Genomic DNA, 21,225 nt, shown 5'->3' on the forward strand with positions numbered 1-21,225 from the left:
GTACATCTTCTCCAAGGTAACTTTCCACACCACAAGCTTTCGGTGCACGCTGGGACCTGTAGTCCTCAGCGCCAGGAGTTGCGACGTGAGGGGGGGGGTCGGTGTTTGAGCGCGCGCTAAGGGAGCATCACCCAAGTGCGTCCACTCCTCAGAACCATACCCGGCCCTAGAGTGGTCGGGGAGAGTTGAAGCGAAAGAGATGCAAAACGTTCCTCAACAAGCCCTACGCTTACGTGGTTCATAGGTTTCGGAAATGTTTCCAAAGCTTGGAGGCACCCTCGAGGAGAGACGGAGGTAGTACAAAGGGAAGAATAGGGCGACACTCCCTCAAACGCTGACAGCTACTTTAGGTTGCTTCGAGGCTCCGCCCCTCCCGGACCCAGCTGCCGCCTGTGATTGGCTAGGAGATTCAGAACGGCGGAAGCAGCTGGCGCTGGGCTGAGGGGGCGGACGCAGGCGCAGAGCGAGAGTGGGGAAGATGGCGGCGGTGGTGGAGGTGGAGGTTGGAGGTGCCGCCGGCGAACGGGACCTGGAGGAGGTGAGAGGCCTGGGGGGACCCCCAGAGAGCCTGAGGAGCGGTCCTAGGGGGAAGGTCCCCGGGCGACAGGTGACAGGCATTGGGGAGGGACAAGGACCTGAGGGGGTCACGGAGGGGCGGACCCTTGAAGGCTCCCAGGGACCGGCAGAGGAGCTCTGAAGGCGTAGGGCCTGAGGGAGTCCCTGCAGGACGGGAGTGGGTCCTAAGGAGGGGTTGCTGTGCTGGGGGCGAGGGCCTCCCGAGAGGAGCAGTCAGGGGAGGGCGGGCCAAGGAGGGTCACTGAGAGGAAAGCAGCAGAACAGGGTGGAAGGGACACTGGTGGTTTTGGAGGAGAGAGGACCTGAGTTCGAATTCCGACTTTGCAAACAAGTACCTGTGTGACCTTGGGCAGCCAGTCAGTTAGCAAGCACTTGTTGTGCTCCTGCTGTTTGCCAGGCGCTGGGTGTGCACATACAAATAGGAGACCGGTTCTGGCTTCAAAGAATTATCATTTTCCTGAGCACTTCACAGTGTTGGGCCCCTCATTCCTTCTCTATAAAATGAGAACCAGGCTTGTCAGGCCCCTTCATTCTCTAAACCTATGATCCTATAGTTGGACAGAGAAGATGGTGCAGGAGTCGCTAGGATAGAGAAGAGAGGGCTTTGAAAGGTTAAGAAAGGAGGGCGGGGTGGGTTGAGGGAGAGAAGCAAAGAGAAAGTTATCTACCTGTTAACCTCTGTGGAAGCATGTGATAGAATGGTGGAGATTAGGCAGTTAATAAGGGCTCTGCCTGGGACCGTAAAAAGGGAAAAGGAGCCTCCGAGCCTGTGGGAGCTGAGGGTGTTACAAGTAGGGGCTAGAGGGTAAATGAGAGACCAAGCCTGAGAAATTGATAAAGATTGAGAAATTTCTGCTTTTTGTCCTACCTGTCCCTGGTTCTGGGCTGGGAATCAGAAGACCCAGGTTCCTGTAGTTTTCTGCCTGCTAGTTCTCTCCCTGTGAGCTTGGGCAAGTCCCTTCCCCACTTTTGGCCTGTTTTCTTATCCAATGATTTTCTGTCACTGGAGCAGTTCAACAGAGACTGATTGGCTATCTGTAAAGAATTTTCAGCTTGGACTGGATGCCTTCAGAGGTTCCTTCCAATCCTAGGATTCTGAGATACTAACTATGTGATGCATATGAAAACACTTTGAAAATTAATAAATTCATGACTATTAAATTATAAGCATCCCTTTGAAGTGACTATTTTTGCCTATCTGTATTCTCTCCGCTTGGCCAGTTACTGACATGTGACAGACACTTAATAAATGCTTGTTGACTTGCCAGGTTCTGTGCTAAGCATTGGGGATACAAAGACAAAAGTGAAACAGGCCTTGTCCTCAAGAAGTTTATATTCTAACAGGGGAGACAGCATGTACATATGTGCATATATACATGATATATACAAGATAAATAGGTAACGTTAAAAGGAAGCACATTAGCAGCTTGTGGATCTGGAAGGTTTCATGTGGAAGGTGGTGGTTGAGCTGGATCTTGAAGGAATCTAGAAATTCCAAGAGGCAGAAGAGAGGAAGGAGTAAATTCCAAGCATGGAGGAAAAATGTAAAGTTGTAAAGATAAGGAGATGGAGCAAGAATTCTCCTTTATGCTAAACTGTAAGTAATCTAGTATTTTGGATCATAAAGTGCATGGAGAGGAGTAATGTGTTGGGAACCTAGAAAGGTTGGAAGAAACCAGGTTATGAAAAGATTTAGGTGCCATTATATTTATAATGAATTATACTTTGTCCTAGAGTTAACAAGAAGCCACTGGAGTTTGGATTAGAATGGGGACAGGTAACATGATCAGACCTTCTGATGAGGAAAATCCCAAGTATAGTTTGGAATGAGGAAAGACTTGAGAGACCAATTGGAAGCCTGTCCCATTTGTTCAGGTGAGGGCATGAAATAGGTTGGTAGTTGTGTGAATATAGAAGAGAGGAGAGGGGGAATATTTAAAAGATAGAAACAAGATTTTGCAGCTGACTGAGGATGAGGGTGAGTGAGAGTGATGAGTCAAGGATGACATCAAAGCTGGGAACCTGGATGTTTAGAAGGATGTTGTTGACCTTAACGATTATAGGATAGTTCAGAAAAGGAGTGAGTTTGAGGGGAAAGATGAATTGTGATTTGGACATCCATATCTAAATGTGATCTAGGCAGTTGGCAGTGCTTGTTGGAAGATTGGAGCTCAGGAGAGAGACTGAAAATGAAAACATATAGAAAAAGAGGAGAGGGCCTAAGACAGCTTTTGGGGTACACTCACATTTGGTGTAACAAGATTGAAGATCCAACAAGGAAGACTGAGGAGAAAAACCAAGAAAGAAGGGTGTCACAGAAACTGAGAAGAAAATGTGTTTGTGTGTGATGCTATAGCAAGGTAAAGAAAGCTGAGGCTTGAGAAGAGACCATTAGATTTAGTAATTAAAAGATACCTTGGTAGCTTGGAAGAGAGCAGTTTCAGCTGAGCAATGAAGTTGGAAGTCAAACTTCAGGGCGTTGAGAAGAGGAAGGGAAAAGTATAAAGCATTATGTACGTGTGAGGTGAGATGGGTTTATAATTTAAGGCTCACGGCCTACTGACTGCAAGGTAGTCAGAGATATAGCTAAATAGAAAGGAAGTATAGGCTGTATGGGATTTGTACTACATTTCTTCTCTTCTAATTTATGAGCTATCCTTGTTTCTGAATGGTGTTGTTGCATTGTAACTTGTGGGAGTAAAACCTAGGGACCTAGTTTCTCATATAACCGTCTGTGTAGTCCCTTGAGACTAGTCATTGGTTTTATATGTTGGGGAAAATGATCAAGGTATAATGTATATAAATATGCTTAAAACACTTTGAAAACCTTAAACATAAACATAAGCTATTATTGTTATAAATGATTATTTGAGTAGAAACTCTAGACTGGTAGAAACTCCTACCCTTGGCTTAAGAACTAACTTTAGAGTGAGAATATAGCCAAAAAAGGACCAGGCATTTGTCGTCCCTGTAGCTCTACCTGAATTTCAGAATCCTTCATCCAAAGAGGAGAGCATTTAGTACTCTTTGCCTCTGGCACCAGGACCACGGAACTGTAAAAGTTATTAGATTTGTTCATCTTGGACCCAGAGGGTAGATCTAGGAGCAGAGGAAGGAAATTGCCAAGACACAGGGTTAGGTTTAATATAAGGAAAATTTCCTAACAAATAAAGCTGTCAAAAAGTGTGGTGAGTTTTCTCATAAGGTAGTGAGTTGCCCATCACTGAAGGTCTTTAAGAGGCTGGATGGCTCCAACATTGGGAATGTTTTGGAGAAGATTCCTGCTTAGGAATGGTTCAAACTAAATGATCTGAAGTTCCTTCCAACTCTTAGAATCTCTGAACTTTTTGGAGCTGGAAGGGGCATTGAAGATATCTCCAGAGCCCAAAAATGGGAAATGATTTGCTGATGGCCATGTAGTGGCAGAACAAAGACAAAAATCCAGGTCTAGTATTCTCTCCCATTACCTTTGTAAAATACAGTAATGTGCAATTAAAATGTTAGTTATTATCAAACTGCCCAACTGTAGTAGTGGAGGGCTTGCGCCTGTGGAGTCTCAGTTCTCCAAAAACAAAAAAAATGAGCATAAAAGCTCTTCAGATCATGAACAACCTGACTGAATGGTAGGACTGATGCGTTTTCATTTCTTTTGGAAAAATGGTTCCTGCCATGTACAGAAATTGTAGAGGCTGCTACGAGGATAACAGGTTTAAGATGTTAGCACAATATAAGCTTTGAAGGGGCAGCTGTTAGTCCATCTATTATGTATGTTCCTTACTAGTAGCATGTATTATTTTCCCCCTTTGGATAATCCTAAAACTTGGGAAATGGGGCTTTATCAACTAAGGCCCAATTATTGTATTGGTGAAGTGGTTAGAAGGAAGGACTGAGTATTGAGAGTCCATAATGATGATACTGTGATCTTAGAATCCTAGAATATCTAAACTGAGAAAGTCCTTATTAGGATACAGGACACAGAATGTTAGAAGTGGGAGGGATTTAAACCATGTTAATAGCTAATGTTTGCAAAGGCATTTCCTTGTATTTTTTTCACATTGGATGTTGGTATAGAAAGGAGCTTTAGAATAGAGCATTAGATTGACTAAAACAGAGAATGTCAGAGCCATAAGGGCCCGTAGAATATACTGTCAGACCTGGGAGGAACCTTAGGGAGTATTGCCCTCATATTGCAGATGGTGAAACTGAGGAAGATATTTTCATAAAGTCATATGAGGAGTTCTTGGCAAGAGTTAGGACTAGCACTCATATCTCCTGACTCCAAAGCCAAGTTCTTTCTATTTCATTATGATACCACTTGGGGAATTTAAATTTGTAAGGATGGTGGTATTATTTCCTTAGCTGCTGTTTACATCAGGGTGAACTGCTAAAATTATAGAATTTTAAATTGTTTAAATTGTAGAATTTCCCCAGCCATAAAACGTGCAAATCTATCAGAATTACTGACAGCTGAGAGAATTTTGAGATCCTTGACGTAAAGGAATAAAACTATTAAAAAGAACTGAAGTAAAGGGTGAATTGGTTTGGTGCTCCTTTGTGGAGTTAGATTATTGGTCCTGGGTTCCACATAATGAGAGGCAAGGACCATACTTAGTACCTCACATAGACATTCAGGAGAGGAAACAAAACAGTCACATCAACAGGCATTTATTTATTTACCTATGTACAACATATTGAGCTAGGTACTAGGAATACAAAGGAAAATTGAAGCAGCCTCTGCTTACAAGAAGCTTCTCATGTTTACCTGGGAAGACCATGTAAACAGATAAGTAAAAACAAAATATACAAAGTAATTTTGAGGAGGCACAAGAGCACTAAGAACTGGAGGAGTCAGGAAAGGCTTCTTGTAGGAGGTGGCACATGAGCTATGAAAATATACAAAGTAATTTTGAGAAGTCTGAGAGGGTATTAAGAATTGGGGTAGTTGGAACTGGTCTCTTATAGCAGGTGCACTTGAGCCGAGCATTGAAAGAGCTAGGGATTTGGAAAGATGAGGTGAGGAGGGAGAGCATTCCAAGCATAGGGGACAGTCTGAGCAAAGACATAGAAACTGGAGAAGACATATCTTATTTGAGGAGCAGCATGAAGGCCAGTTGGCTGGATTGTAAAGTGTGTTAAGGGGAGTATTGTATAATGCTGGAAAGGGTAGATGCTTAAAAAAAGTGGATTGGAGCCAGATTGTGAAGGGCTTCAAATGTCAAATGAAGGAGTTTGTGTTTGATTCTAGAAGCAGTGTTAAACCAGAGGTAGTTTTTGAGAGAAGAGGATAGATTTGAGAGGTGTTGTAGAAGTAGCAAATTTGGCAGCTGCTTAGATGCTGGAGAGAACATGGAGTTCAGGATGACTCTGATGTTGTGAGCTTGGCTTACTGGAAGAGTAATGGTGCCCCTAATAGAAGAAAGTTAGGAAGTTTGGGAAGAAAAAGGAGGAGTTCTGTTTTGGATGTGCAAAGTTGAAGGTGCCTACAGGAATCCAAAGGAAAATATCAAATAAACAACTGGTGATTCAAAACTGGAACTCCGGAGAAAGATTGTCTTTAGAGTTATCTGCATAAAGATGAATGGATAACAAAACATTTCTAAGCTCCTTTGTGTCAAGCATTATTGTTGTTCGTCCTTCATTCTTGAAGAGGACCAATCCAACAGGATTAACAGGGGTGTCTTGACTTACAAATGTATTGGATTTGGTGGGGCAGAGCTATGCAGAGTCATTTGCCCCACTCTTCCCTCCAGAGTCATTTGGAATCCAGTGATGCAAGGGATACAAATATAGACGTGAGACTCCTGCCCTCAAGGAGCTTATGTTCTAATTGCATGAGACACATACATAGGGAAGTGGTAGCCAGGGAAAGGAGCTTTGATCTTAACACAGGGGAGTCACAGAGATGGTTTGTGGAGTTATAGGGCCATTAATTGTCATGCCTTTTCCAGAAGCCGCATGGTAGCATTGATTTGATTACTTTTCCTAGAGCAGGGGATAGAAAGGACAGGGAGAAGGTTAGGATGTGCACCCTCACAGAGCAAGTGGCAAGATGTCTGAGGTGTATGTGAAGCTTGTTAAACATATTGAATTGAGTTTGCACTCACTCATGAGAGCTGAGAAGGTCATCAAGAAAGAGAACAGAAGATGCCCTGGAATACACCTTGAAAAGGAAGCAGGGTTTGAATGATGATCCTATAAAGAATGCTGAGAAATATTCATGTAGGTGGGAGAACCTAGAGAGAAAAGATGTCAGGAAAACCCAGCATGTACTGTTTGTTGTTTATGTCCAAATAACAGTACTGGACCAGAAAGTTCTGCATGGTTTGGGTTTGGGTTTTTTGACTGGGCCTGTGGTATTCAGCTTGTTGCCTGCCTACCAAAATGCCCATCAACACTTGCTTTAAAACTTAACGTGTTATAGTGATGCCTGGGTTACTGACTGAATGAATGAAAATACATTAACATTGTGCTAAGTTCTAGCAGTTTAAGTACATACTTTGTGCCAGACTAACTGCTAGGCATGTAATACAAAGACAAACATTGATCAGAGCCACAGCACCAGTCAAAGACCATCTACTAAGTTGGTCAGCAGGACTTGGTAATTGGATGTGAATACTGAGAGAAAGGAAAGAGTAAAAGGTTTTGGGACATGGTGAATAGTGATTCCAAGTATTGTGCCTTTTGAGAACAAGAGACAATGTAATGAACCATCATGATTTGTGTCATAGTTATTCAAGTGCAGCTAGCTGTGGAATATCACTGCTAGAACCACCCTCCCTCTGGTTGTCAGGGGTAGTACAGATTTCCTTTTTACCTCCCAGTGAACTGAAAAAATTGATCAAGGTTTGGAAAGCATTTTGCATTTTTATGCTACATAAAAAAATGCTGTTTCTGTAGCACTTTCCAGATAAAGCACAGGCCTTTGAGGTTCTGAGTATTGTTATTCCCATTTGACAGATGTGGAAGGTAAGGTATAAAATGTGGGAGAACCTATCCAGCAATCACATAGTTAATAAGTAGCACAACCAGAACTTCAACCCATCCAGGTGTTGCAACTCTAAACCAAATGCTTTTATTAAATGAGTACCTTCTGGATTACATCAAAGCATAGAGAAAATGTTAGTTTTATTTTTAATAATTGTATACAGTTTCACTGTCACCATGTAAATTCATAGGATTATGGGATCATAAGGAAAAATTTTTCGTTCCTTTTTTTAAAGTACACTTTGGTCTCACAGCACATTCCTGGAAACTGTTGAAAGCTCTTATCATTACAAAATAAAATGGATTTGCTCTTCTGTGCTCATCTACTCTGTCCTGTCTAGTGCCATTGGTAGAAATTGTTGACTGAGAAAAGGCAGTTTAACATTTATGCCTATGAGGCAGTACCCTTTGAAAGGTTCTTGGAAACTTGAACATGTCCGAGATTATACCATTAAATACAGATTCCATACTGATCAGTGGCCCAGTGGCCACTGTGTTCATCGTTGCCTTCTTTGCTCTCTGTGAGGATGCCTTGTGTGCTCTTGTGAAAAATACTTCTCTCAATGCCCAGTACATACTAGGTATTTAATATATATTCGCTGACTTGACAAGAAAGAATCTCAATTTTGAGTCAGAATATCCAAGTTTGAAATCTGTTTTTTGTCAGTTTTGTGATATAATGTGTAGGTCACTTGATCTGAATCTGAGTTTTCTTACCTGTAAAATGGAAATTATAATTTTTGCTCTCCTTATCTCATAGGAGCGTTTTGGAAATCAAAATAGGTAATATATGTGAAATCACTTTGGAAGCTATAAAGCCCTTTCATCATCAGCTTTAATTTGTTCTCTTTTCCTTCCCTGTGACAGAATTCATCTCTCACTGCTTCAGGTCTCTTATAACATTCCTATGTAGGAGAATGGGGAGATATACTTCCCAGTTTAAAGATGAGAAAGTAAGGCCTATAATCCTTGGCCTAAAGTTGTTCAGATACTATAAATGTCCAAAAGAGGTGCTGAGAGAGCAAGGCTATAAGAGCTCTAAGGAATCTGTGAGACTTCCTGGAGGATGAAAAACTTGAGCTGCACCTTGAAGAATAGATAAGATTGAGTAGACCCAGTGGAGGTAAGAACAGTCTTATCTTGGGTGGAAGCAAAGGAAAGAAAAGGATCCACAGCAAGAATGAACCTGATTCTCAGCTGGAAAAGGAGACAGCAGAAGGGAGTAGTTACAGTGTCTGTCAGAGCCTCTCTTATGTGCACTGGGGCTAAGGGTAGGGAATGTGGCCTTCTAGGTCCTTGGGTGCAGCCTTTTGACTGAGTCCAAGTTTTACTGAACAGATCCTTTTTTTAAGGGGATTTGTTCTGTAAAGTTTGGATTCAGTCAAAGGGCCACACTTGAGGACCTAGAGGGCCACATGTGGCCTTGAGGCTGCAAGTTCTCCACCCCTGCTGACTCTTCTTAGATACCCAGAATTCTAGACCCTTAGAGATGGAGGAAACCTAAGAAGACAAATAATCCAACTTTTCTAAGGTTTGGATTTTGAATTTCTAATCAACTTTCTAAGAAGAACTGAGACCCAAGAAAAAGGGATGGTTTTGTCTAAGGTCACATTGTGAATCAGTGAAAGTCAGGACCAAAACTTATTTTCTGACTTCTAGGCTAGAGCATTCTACAACTTTGAGACAGTCCACTGGAAGGAGTGGAGATGGTAAGATTAGTTTAGTTAGAGTAAAAGCAGAATTACAGCCCCAGATAGGACCTTAGAGATTATTTAGTCCAGTACTCATTGTATAGAGAGGAAATGGAAATATTGAGAGGGAGAGTGACTTGCATAGGGTCCTAGAGCCAATTGGTGTCTGGTTGGGGATGGGGGAGGGTGTACTACTGGAAGAGAAGGAAGAGATTAAGAAAAAGGTATATGTCTTGAACTTTGAGGAAAATGAGCTGGGTTTGACTGAGGAAACTCAATCTCCTGGAAAAACACCCATTATTCTGGCAGGTGTGAAGACACATGGTAGCATGTGTACTCCACTGGAAATAGCCCTCTGTGGCCAGAAAGCTTTTTCTCATTATGGGGAAGAGCCAATTCCCAACTGGGGAATTAAATGAGTGCTACTAACTCTGTGCCAAAGGAAAATCTGCCTTAATGTTTAGACTAAATTCAATTCTTTATTTATTTTATTTATTAATTTATTAAGGACCTCTTGTATGCAAGGTGCTGTGCTAGGTTCTGAGGTTACAAAGACAAAGAGTGCCTCCCCTGTAGAACCTTAAATTTTGCTAAATATGGAGGCAAGGTGGCTGGTACTACAACTGAAGGGACCTGGGAAAACCTTCTCTGGGAGGAGTCAGTGAGTTGAGCCTAGAAAGAAAATGATAATAATAGCTAACATTAATATAGCACTTACTATATGCTAGGAACCTAAGCTTTGTACAATTATTATCTCATTTGATCCCCACAACAACCCTGGGAGGAAGATGGTGTTATTATCCTGATTTTACAGTTGAGGAAACTGAGGCAAATAGAGGTGAAATGACTTGCCCAGAGTCACACACCTGGTCAGTATCTGAGGCTGTATTTGAACTCAGGTATTCCTGATACCAGGCCTAAAACTCCACCCATTGTGCCCCCTTGATGTCCCATAAGGATTCTAGGGGGTCAGGGAAGTCTAAAAACTAAACTTCAAATGCCAAAACACGTCCCACCTCCATTGTGAAACCTTTTCTCATTCCCCTGTTTGTTAGTGCTCTTCCTTTCTTAAAATTATCTTGTATTTTGTGTATAAAAAGTGTATGACTTCCTTCTGTGAGGAAGGATTTTGAAGATCTTTGTCTAATATCCTTACAGTCTAGTACAGGGACTTAGAGGCAGTCCCCCGGTCTGGGCTGAACTTACTGACACAGAGCTGGGGACACAAAGAGTGAAACAGTCTCCACTCCCAGTGACTTTGCATGGGGGCTGGGGGGTTGGAGTTAATAAGTTCATCTGAATATGAGACAGAGTTCAGGAAAGTGTGCACTCCAAACATAGAAGCTGGCCTGTACAAGTGGCCTTCTTTCTTTCAAGCAGAGTTCTTGGCCTGTAGTAATGAAGTAATGAAGTTCAAATTCTGGGCAAATCACTTAACCTGTCTGCCTCAGTTTCCTCATCTGTAAAATAGCAATAATAATAGCACCCACCTCCCAGGGATACTAGGAGGTTTAAATTAGATAATATTTGTAAAGCATAGTGGCACATAGGTGTTTAAGAAATGCTTTTTCCCTTTTTTCTTTTCTCCTTTTTCCTGACACTGTCACTCCCTGGTGTAGACCCACATTACCTCATGCCTGGATTATTGCAAAAGTCTACTAGTTTGTCTCCTTGTCTCTGTTTTCCTCTCTTCTCAGTCAGCAAATTGATCTTAAAACACAAGTCTAGCTATGTCACTTCCCAATCCAATAAACTACAGTAGCTCCCTATCACCTCCGGGATCAAATATAAAATCTTGTTTGTCTTTTAAAGCCCTCCATTATCTGGCACTTTCTTAACTTTCAGTCTTCTTACATCTCATCCACATCTTCTTACATCTTACTATATCTTCCTGCCTCACTGTCCCCTTCCCTACTCCAGCCCCCCAGTAAAACTTACTGGTCCTTACTGGTCCTTGAAAACTATCTCCCAGTTCTAGGCATTTTCCCAGGCAGTCCACCATGTCTGGAACTCTCTCCCTCCTCAGCTCCACCTCCTTACCTTCCCTAACCTCCTTAAAGTAACAACTAAAATCCTACCTTCTGCCAGAAGCCTTTTTCCCAGTCTCCCTTCCCTGTGTAATTACCTTCAACTTATCTTGCTTAGTAAATATCTAGCTTGTACATAGTTGTTTGCATGTTGCCTCCCCCTTAAAAAGTAAGCTCCTTGAGGACATTTCTTTGTATCCTTTTAGCACCTAGTGCCTGATACATAGCAAGTGATTCATAAATGCTTGTTGATTTGACAGGGAAGCTTCTTGTAACTTCTAAGATCTTATGTAAACTCCTCTCTTTAGCTTTTAAACCATATACAATCTGGCCCCAATCTATCTTTACAGCTCTGGTGGATATTGTTATTGAACAACACCACCCCTCTTTGATCCAGTCAAACTTGTCTTCTCTTTGTTCCTTATATAAATTCTTATTGGCATCTGTCTAATGCAATTTTATTATTGTGTATTGCATTTATCTTTGTACCTGTCATTCAGAGTATAGAATGCATACTTGGGGAGCTTATCTACACCTATCTCTCTGCACTGAGCACAGAGCTCTGCACATAGGCATTTAATAAACTGTTGTTGAATTGAGTTGCACCTTAGCCATTTTGCCAGAGTATTATTACTACTTAACTACAGTATTCCTCATAAGTTAGTGGAATGATTCAGGGATTAAACCCAGATTCCAGTCCCAGCTCTGCTGCTGATTTTATTTTTTCTGGTCCAGATCTGTTACTTCATTGATAAAGAGAATACCTGCTGAAGAAACTTTTCCAGCAATGCAGATTGCCACTTGCTTTGCGATTCATAGTTTTAGAGAGTTGCCTGGGACACTGAAGAATTAGTCAGTTTTCCCAGGATCTCACAGCTATGACACATTGCCTTTTATCTTAGTGTCACAAATGTATAAGGGGCTTTACAGAGATCAAGTTCAGCCTTTCATTTTACGCTGGAGGAAACTGACAACCTCTGGAAGAGAAAGTGACAAAATGACTTTTGAACTGATAAATGCAGTGGAAGTACCTGGTAGGTGGAGCCATGTCTAGAACTCAAGTATGCATATCTATCTTTTCAACCCAACCAGATGGTAATTGGTCTCTGGAGAACAATGAAAACTTTCCTTTTATTTCTTTTCTTTGCCCCCATCCGCCTGTCAATAAATACTTGTAAATAAATGGTTAAATGTATATTCTTTTAAGTAAAATTTTATTTGAAGTGTAAAAGTCACACTTAGCTCATATTCTTGGTTGTGCAAAATTGCCTAGCCCTTGTATGCAAAGAATGTACTTTTATGCAATCATTTGCAAGAATTTATGGTGTACCATTAAAATGCTTAGGCCTATGCCCCAACTGAAAGAGAACAAGAGGAAAAATAAAAGGCATGTTGGGTACCCTCCAGGAAATGATTATCATGTAGTTGGATTGATAAGATAAACATACATTTTAAAGTTTAGGGTAAGTGCTGCTTGTATTGTGTTGAGAGAAGTGAGGCCTAACTGGGAGAAAATCCTTCAGAAGACCCACAGGCAGTTTGTGGTAATGGGAAAAGCACTGAATTTGAAACTTGAGGATCTGGGTTTGAGTTCTAGCTCATCTGCTGACTAACCATGTGACCATAGGCCATGACCATCTGAAAAGTAGAGTTAAAAATTCCTGTCTGGCTAGTTCTACATGATTGTAAGAAAAGGCTTTATGAACCATGAACATGAATCATCATTATTGTTATTAATATTAAAAATATAGTAAGAAACTGATACTCTTCCCTCCCCATCCCTGATATCCTCTTGCTGTGTAATAGTTAACAAGGTAATGCCTGGGTCTCATGGGTTCTGCTCAGTGAGCAAACATAGTTGACTAAATTGCAAATGTTAATATGTATTTACCTACTGTTCAGATTTTTAGGCAGGGCCAAGACCTAACATTTATTATAAATCACTTGTAGTCTGTCCTTAATCTCACATTGTCTTTAAGCACTGAGTCTCAAATTGTGTATCTTTCTCTCCCCCTAGTCCATAGTGCCCTGGATTGGTGCCCAGAGCAGTGAATGGATAGAAAGCAAAAGGAGCTCAGCCTTGAAAGCACAGATATCCCTAGAGAATGAAGTCTCTTAGGAGACCAGGCTCAATCTGCCTCAGGTTGTGATAACTGAAGTCTGTGCTGGCCTATGAACTCACAGTTCATCACAGTTTTATTACAGCAGTCAGATAAATGCAGGCTGATAGACACATGAATTTATTCATACCTGGCTCTCTCTAGCACTCTTGATTAAATTCAATTTTTGACCAGTTCTTTGTTCTTAAATAATTTTTCTTCTTTCTCCTTTGAAAAAAAGCTCTACATAAATTTGGTTCAATTTGACAGATACTAAAGCATTTTGCATGTGTGAGACTGTTCTTGGCTCAGGATAGATAATAATAGTTTCTGCCTTCAAGAAGTTTGCAGTTTACTAGGGACACATTCACAAATAAACATCATTTGGGATGTAATAGGGATGAAGGATTAATCTGAAGAAATTACTGTATGAAAATATGGAAAGGGAGGGGTCACTTGTGTTTGTCCTTTATTTTTGAAGAGGACCATGACATCAGCAAAATGAAGACATGACTTGCACTTGACTTTGATTTGAGTGAGGGAGAGCTGTGCAAGGTCATCAGCCTCGCTTTCTCCTCCTGAGCCATCTGGATTCAGTGACCAGATTCAGATGTTTGTCAGGATGACTAGAGATGGCCCAGGATGCAATGGGAGACCCTGGCTGGCCCTTTTAGGCTAAGGCCTTTTCAGGTGTTCACTTAGAAAGATCCGGGTTTGAGTTCTAGCTCCTCTGCTGACTAACCATGTGACCATAGGCCATCGCGTTATTAGGTAGTAATGCCTATTCAGTGAATAGGCCTCTTTAAGAAGTAGTCAAGGAATGGCCCATCTAATTAGAAAAATATGAATCCTTATGCCCATGGTGAAGGAATAATGGTAGTCTCAATAAATTGGCCTAAGAATGTGTTGCCATTGGTGACTTTTTGCTGAGGAGTTTGGGAGGAGGTGACAGGGCTCTGGTCCCAAGGCTTTAATGCCCAAGAAAGTACATACCAAGCTGGATAATAAGAGGGTGTCATGTTGCTATAGAGACCATAGCAGGGCCTCCAAGCAGCATCTTCCCCCCACCATAGATTTGATCTTGAGAGACAACATAGCCTGAGTGGCTGAGACTCTCAAATGGTGTACCTTATAGATCCGTTTCTGAGAAGGTGTCATGGGGAATTAAGAGTCAACACCACTAAAAGGCTGGGGGAGGCTTGCAGCAAGAAATCTGGGTAAGAGGTTAAGAAAGGAAAAGGGGGCAGATGCAGTGAGAGGGAGGATCAAAGAAAGCAATTTTGAGGACCAGTGTGTGGGCCTTGCTCTGCTTTCACTAGCAAGAAGCCAAAGAACACTGGAGAGAAGCTATCTTGACTTCAGACCAGGACACTGTCATAGTGTTCCTTCTAAGCTCACCTCACTCTTAGGTTGCCCAGTCTTCCAGAAGGGGTCCTCGGGAAGGAACCCATTGATCCAGAGCCTGGAGGGGTCACTATCATCAGAGGGTAACAGGAAACCAGAGTTGGCTTCCCTGGCCAGATTTCAGTATGCAGAGACGTTGGAGAAGTGTGTTGCATGCTTGAGGGATGGCTGCAGGACTTTGTTGTCGTTACTGTTGTTCACATTACGCTTCCATAAGGTCTTCCCTCACTATACTCTGACCTAGAGCCTTGAACCAGTACCAAGCATGTAGTGGGCATTCATATGCTTCGTGAATTGCTTTCAGTCCCTTTGAGGAAAATACTAAAGCTTCCTTTGCTGAGCATATTGGCTGTCAGGTGTTGAACTTGGACCTTTTGAACTCTTTAATTCTCACCCCTCTACACAAGCCACTGAAGCTTTCCTTGGCATTTGTGCCAGAGAAATAGGTGCAGCCCATTGTGGCATTTAGCATCCTGGTTAGTAGCCTTTGGTTACAGTGACATCAGACCTTCAACTGCCCTGGTAACTATAACTCTCCCAGGGAAAGTCTTTCCTGCAGTACTTTAGAGGCCAGCCTAACAGATTTTCTCCTTGCTTTTCTCTCTGAAAGACATTCAGTCTAGAGAAGAGGAAAGTGTTAATGGAAGTTCTGATATAATTGTTTTCTCATTGAATGGCAAGAAGGGAAACTAAGAATGATTTCTATTTCAGGGATATTGGTTATAAAGACATCAAGCCAGCTCTTTATTCTCCAGACTGCTTTTAGGAAGGAAATGTGGTGTACTCTTCATGAATCTGCTGAAGTCCAGCCTTCAAGTCCTCTGTTATCCCAGTTTCTCTTCATTATAGAACTGATTACTCTTCCATTCCAAGCCATGGAACTCTCCTCTGCCCCAGAGCATGGGCTGTGATGGTGGTGTGTGCTGGGCTAGAACAAGGCAAATTAAACAGGAAGGTGAATAGCAGCTTTGGGAATGTGCCCATTAATTGACAGCCTGCTTTTCTTGAAATGGTGTTACTTCCTGCTCTTTAGTTTTTTCTCATTTTTTTCTCATTTTCTTTTTCATCTTCCATTCTGCACTGTTTTTCATTAAAGACTGTAGCCTTTAATTTTCCCATAGCTATTTCTCCTAACTCCTTTTGCAGTTAATTCTTAGATAATGAGATAGTTAGAAAGAACTTAGTACAATGCCTAGCATATAGCAGGCACTTAATAAATGCTTGTTCCCTTCCTTCCCAGTCTCCACAAGATGCCAATAAACCTTGTATAGTGCGAATTTTGGAAATGTATTATGAGTTGTCATCCTCGATTTCTGTCTTCCGTCATTTCTTGCTAATTTCTTCTTTATTGACTGTCTTTCTGTATCTCTCCTCTCCATCTTAAACTCTGTGAAAAAAAGATACTCAATAAATCAATAACTTATTCTCTCACTATCTTCTAAACCCTGTGTAGTCTAGCTTTAGATCTAATCACTTAACTGAAACTACTTTATCCAAAGATACCAATCAGCTCTTAATTGTAAAATATAATGGCTTTTTAAAAAAATTCTCATCCTTCTTGACTTCTGAAGCATTTGACACTATTGACCAGCTTCTTTTGAATGCTTGCTCCCCTCTAGGTATTTATGACATGGTACCCTTTTAGTTCTCCTACCTTTATGACTCTCCTCAGTTTCCTTGGCTGGATCTTCATTTATGTCATACTCATTCTCTTCCCTTCTCCCCCTGCTTTGGACTGTTTTTTCTTTTCTCTATATACTTTGTAATCAACTTCCATGAGTTCATTTATTTTCAGAAATTTATATTTCAGATTTATTTTCAGATTCAGGTGTATCCAGCCCCAGGGTCTGTCCTGAGTTCTAGACCCTCAAAAACCAGTTTTCCATTGGACATTTAAAATTATGTGTCTCATAGGCATCTCACATTCAACATATGTTATATGGGATGGCTCACTGGGAGGGAGAACTAGGGAAAACTATAACATGAAAAACAAAAGGCATCAAATAAAAACCTTAACTCAAGAAACACCTTCAGTAGGGAGCCTTTTCATTTCTTTTCTAGATTTATTCCAATTCTCTAGTCTGTCAAGATCCTTTTGTATCCTGAATTTGTCATCCAATGTGTTAACTATCCCTTCCAGCTTTGAGTCATCTGCAAATTTGGTTACTCTGTGTCTGTGACTTTTATCTAAGTTATTCACAAAAATTTTAAATAGTTCTGCAACAACCACAGAGCCCTGGATCACTTCACTGGAGACACTGACTCATTAAGTCAGGCCCTTGCACCAGTTCTGATCTAATTGTATTACCATTTAGTCCTCAGTTTTCATATTTTCCCATAAGAATAGTACAAGATACTTTAATTGCTTTGCTAAAATGTAAGTAAACTATATCTATGAAATTCCTCCAATCCACTAATTTAGTAACTTTGTTTCAAAGGGAAATAAGTATGGATTACCATGATGTGACCTTAATGAAGCTGTACTTCATGAGCTTTATCACTGATTCCTTGGTTAGATGTTCATTTACCATCTCTTTAATTATACATTTTAAAAGTTTCCCAAGAATTAAAGTAAATCTCACTAGCCTATAGTTTACAGACTTTCTAATACATTTTTTAAAACTAGGTCACCATTTGTCCTTCAGGCCTGTAGTACTCCTATGTTTTTCATGCTCTTTCACATATTATTGGCAGAGGCTCAGTAATCACATTTCTACCAGTTCTTTCACTAGCCTACAGTGTTATTCATCTTGACCAGGTGATTTAAATTCATCCAGGGCATAAATAAATAAAGATATTCTTTTATTACTTATCTTTGGAATCAATACTTGTTAGCTTTTTTTGTTCTATTTTTTGCATTCCAAAGATCATTCTCTTTAGCAGAGAAAAAAGAAGCAAAATAAAAACTAAGCATCTCTTCCTTCTCTGTTTTCAGCTATCATCAGATTCACCCTAAGTAACAATTTGATCTTTTTTGTAATCTTTTTATTCCTATAATTTTATTTTTTAATTTTGAAAAAATAAAAACAATTTAGTACTACAATTTTTATAGGTTTTTATTTGATGCCTTTTGTTTTTCAGGTTATCATAGTTTTCCCTAGTTTCCCTCTCCTTCCCAGAGAGCCATCCCATATAACAAATAGTATTTTTAACCCCTCCCTCCCAAAAAAGAGGAAAAAAAATCAGCACAGTCAAATAATACAGTGAAAAAAGTCTGAAAACATGTGCGTTGTGTAACACTTATGGAACTCTCACCTTTAGGAAGAGGTGAATTGGAGTTGTCCTCTCACATCTCTCCTTTCAAGTCATGCTTGATCTTTATAATTTTGTTATATTCATTTTTGATGCGTGTGTGTGTGTGTGTGTGTGTGTGTGTGTATGTGTGGTGGTTCTTTTCATTTACGTTATTTTATGCTGTATATTGTGTATATTGTTTTCTCTACTTTCCCTACATTAATTCATATGGATCTTTCTATGCTTTTTTGTATTCATCACATACATAATTTTTTAATGGCACAGTAATATTCCATTTTATTGATATGCCACAATTTCTTTAGCCATTCTCCAATAGATGGACATCTACTTGGTTTTCAATTCTTTGCTGTCACGAATAGTGCTGCTGTAAATGTTTTGGTATATAAAGGATTTTATCCTTACTAGTATAAGCTCAAAATGGGTTCCAGCAGTTCACAGCTCTACCAGCAGTGCATTACTGTTCCTATCATCCCACAACCCACTCCCTAAATATAATGTTAAAGACCTGTTTGACACTGAAAGTTATCAAGGAAAATTTAATTAAAGCAGAGTTTAGAGGAATTGAATGTCTTGGCCAAAAACAGGCTCCACCCCTCTTGAGGAGGAGGAAGTGCTGGATACAGAAGTGAGAACATTCTTATAATGTTAGTTCAGGACAGATCCTCCCATCAGATGACAGATTGATCCATTCTCGTTTGGGTCACAATCTTTTGACATGCCATTACTTAGCCATCCTTGGTGTGTTTGCCCCTCCCAAACATGCTTCAGCATAGTAACCCATGATCAGAAAATGGAGGGATAATTTTATGCAGGGTGTGTCTTCTTATATGCCTGAGGTTCATTAGAAGAGCCATCTCCCAGTTATTCTAGGTCATTTTCCTCTACTGGTTTAGGCTGGTTTCAGACCTGGTCCCCTTTATCAAAAACTTTGTGATTTTCTGAAAGCCACTTTCTGTCTCCTGATTGGTTGAGTCCACCTGCAGTCTGCTAGCTTTCTTATTATCTGACTTATTCTATTCAGTGACTTCATCAACTCGTAGCTCTGTGGAAACTTAACTCTTTGCTGTCTCTCACAATAACTTAATTGATTCTGGTTTCCTTCTCCAGCTCTAGCTCAATCTGAGTTTTAGTATTCCTAACACTTAAAGAACTGGATCTTGTATATTTATCCTGTTCCCTTCCCTTGCTTCCATTTCTATATGTATCTTTTTTTTTTTTTTAACCATAATGACCTGTTGAGATAGTGCTTATTGCCATTATTTTCCTTTGTGTCTTCAGAATTTCATTCTAGAAAGCATATCATTCCTTCTGAACTGGCTTTCCTTACTGAATTTTAGTCCACCGATCCTATGTAGCTTACTTTTGAGCCCTCAGAAATCTGCTTTCCCAAAATTTGGGGTTCAAGTCCGACTCTTTTTGACTTTCCTGTCTTATACAAACTCCAGGAGTGGTCACTTTCCCTCAAAAATTACCATCATTTTCTTTTTTTCTTTTTTTGGTGAGGCAGTCAGTGTTAGGTGACTTGCTCAGGGTCACACAGCTAGTGTCAAATGTGTGAAGTGAGGATTTGAACTCAGATCCTCCTGACTCCAGAGCTATCTTTATGCCACATGGCTGCCCCAGTTACCATCATTGTTACCCCTGAAATCTGATCCTTCCTAAGAATAAAGTTCAGAATAGAATTTCCTATTGTTGATTCTTTCACCTTTTACAGGATTAAATTATAATTTTCAGAAACCAAAATTTCTTTCTCTAGCCTCTATTCCTTTATATATCTCTTAGTATTGGAATATAATCTCCCTTAGAGCTTTTTGCTTTTTTATTTTTTCTCCTATACTTTACATAGTACTTAGCATAGACTAAGCCATAAAAAGTATTTTTTTATTCACTCCTTCATTTATATCTAGTTAATTGAAATCCCCCATCATTACTGTATTGTGCCCTCTTTGCCAGACTTTTGATCTTTTCTTCTGTCTTCCCTTTTTCTTTAGGTAGTCTGTATTCTTGATGACAAAATCACTTGCTTCTTTCTCCGTTGATTTTCACCCCAATTTTGTTCACTGTGCTTTTTCTTCCTTGTTCCTAGATTTCTTCACAGGATTCTTCTTAATATATGATGCTGCACCCTTCCTTACCCCTACCCCCTTTTAACTTGTCCTATTTCTTTCAAATAAAGTGTATCTACCCAAATCCATTTTCTAGTCATGAGGTCTAATGCCTTTATCATTTAATGTAGTTTGTTATAATGCTCTGTAATGTCTTAGGTTATACCACACACCAGTTCCATGAGAGCAGGGACTTTGTCTAATGTGAATTTTGTATCTCTCCTAGCACTTGTCAGTTTTCTGTGCAAAGTTGCTACTTAATAAATATTTGTTGAGTTGTATTGAGAAATTGATTAGTCCCAGATTATAGGAGGCCCTTGAAAACCAGAATTAGGAATTTAGACGGAGAAGTTCATACTTCTCTGGTTGGTGGAGAGCCATTGAAAAGTTTTGAACACAGGAGAAACTTATGCCAGGCAGAGTTTTTAAGATGAATAGCATTATTGTGTAAAAAGTATTAGAGAGAAGGGGAAGGAGGAGGGGAACATGGAACAAAATTTGGAGGCCAAATTCAGGCTAGAGGTATGAGGACCTGAACTCTAGCTTGAGGTAATATGAGTTACAAAGTAAGACATTTAAGAAACATTCTTCTAATTTCCTCCACACCCCTTCCGCTAGATTTTCTGGGTCTGTGTAACAAAGGAACAATCACTTAAACTACTCTCTGAGTCTCATGTTTTTCATCTGTAAAATGGTGATCATGTTTGCCTATCGTACTTTGTATGATAGTTTTGTGAACCTTAATGTTCTGTAAATAGGAGTACTTTTCCATCATCCCATTCTCCTTCATTGTTTCCATTTTATAGAGTATGAAATTAAAGCTGAGAGGTTCTGACCAGCCCATAGCTAACAGTTAAATTTATATATAGCAATTTAATTTTTCTAAAGCATTTCCTCAGTTACCCTCTGAGGTAGGTAGTACCAGTATTATTTCAAGAACCTGTGATTTTGAAGTATAGTTGCTTCCTTCTCCATCATAGATTGTAACTCCTCCATCTGAAGAAATTGCTGTAGCCAAAAGAAGAATGCATCATTTGGTGGCTACACTTGTGGTGTTGAGCCTATTCTGTACTTAACTAGACTG

General features: G+C 40.3%; 1 protein-coding gene across 2 annotated transcripts in view; it reads left to right on the plus strand.

The window, feature by feature from the left end:
* The first annotated feature begins 453 nt into the window (after positions 1-453).
* The window catches only part of RNF121 (ring finger protein 121), an 89,925-nt gene continuing 69,153 nt past the window's right edge, over positions 454-21,225 (plus strand). The window contains exon 1 of one of the 2 annotated variants that reach the window (XM_072610295.1): positions 454-538. In XM_072610295.1, coding sequence (XP_072466396.1) covers positions 479-538 — 60 coding nt within the window. In that variant the 5' untranslated portion in view covers positions 454-478. The remainder of the gene's footprint in view (positions 539-21,225) is intronic. The other variant, XM_072610294.1, reaches the window with a different exon arrangement.

The sequence above is a fragment of the Notamacropus eugenii genome, chromosome 5 (assembly GCF_028372415.1).
Source record: "Notamacropus eugenii isolate mMacEug1 chromosome 5, mMacEug1.pri_v2, whole genome shotgun sequence".
NCBI classification, from domain to species: Eukaryota; Metazoa; Chordata; class Mammalia; order Diprotodontia; family Macropodidae; genus Notamacropus; species Notamacropus eugenii.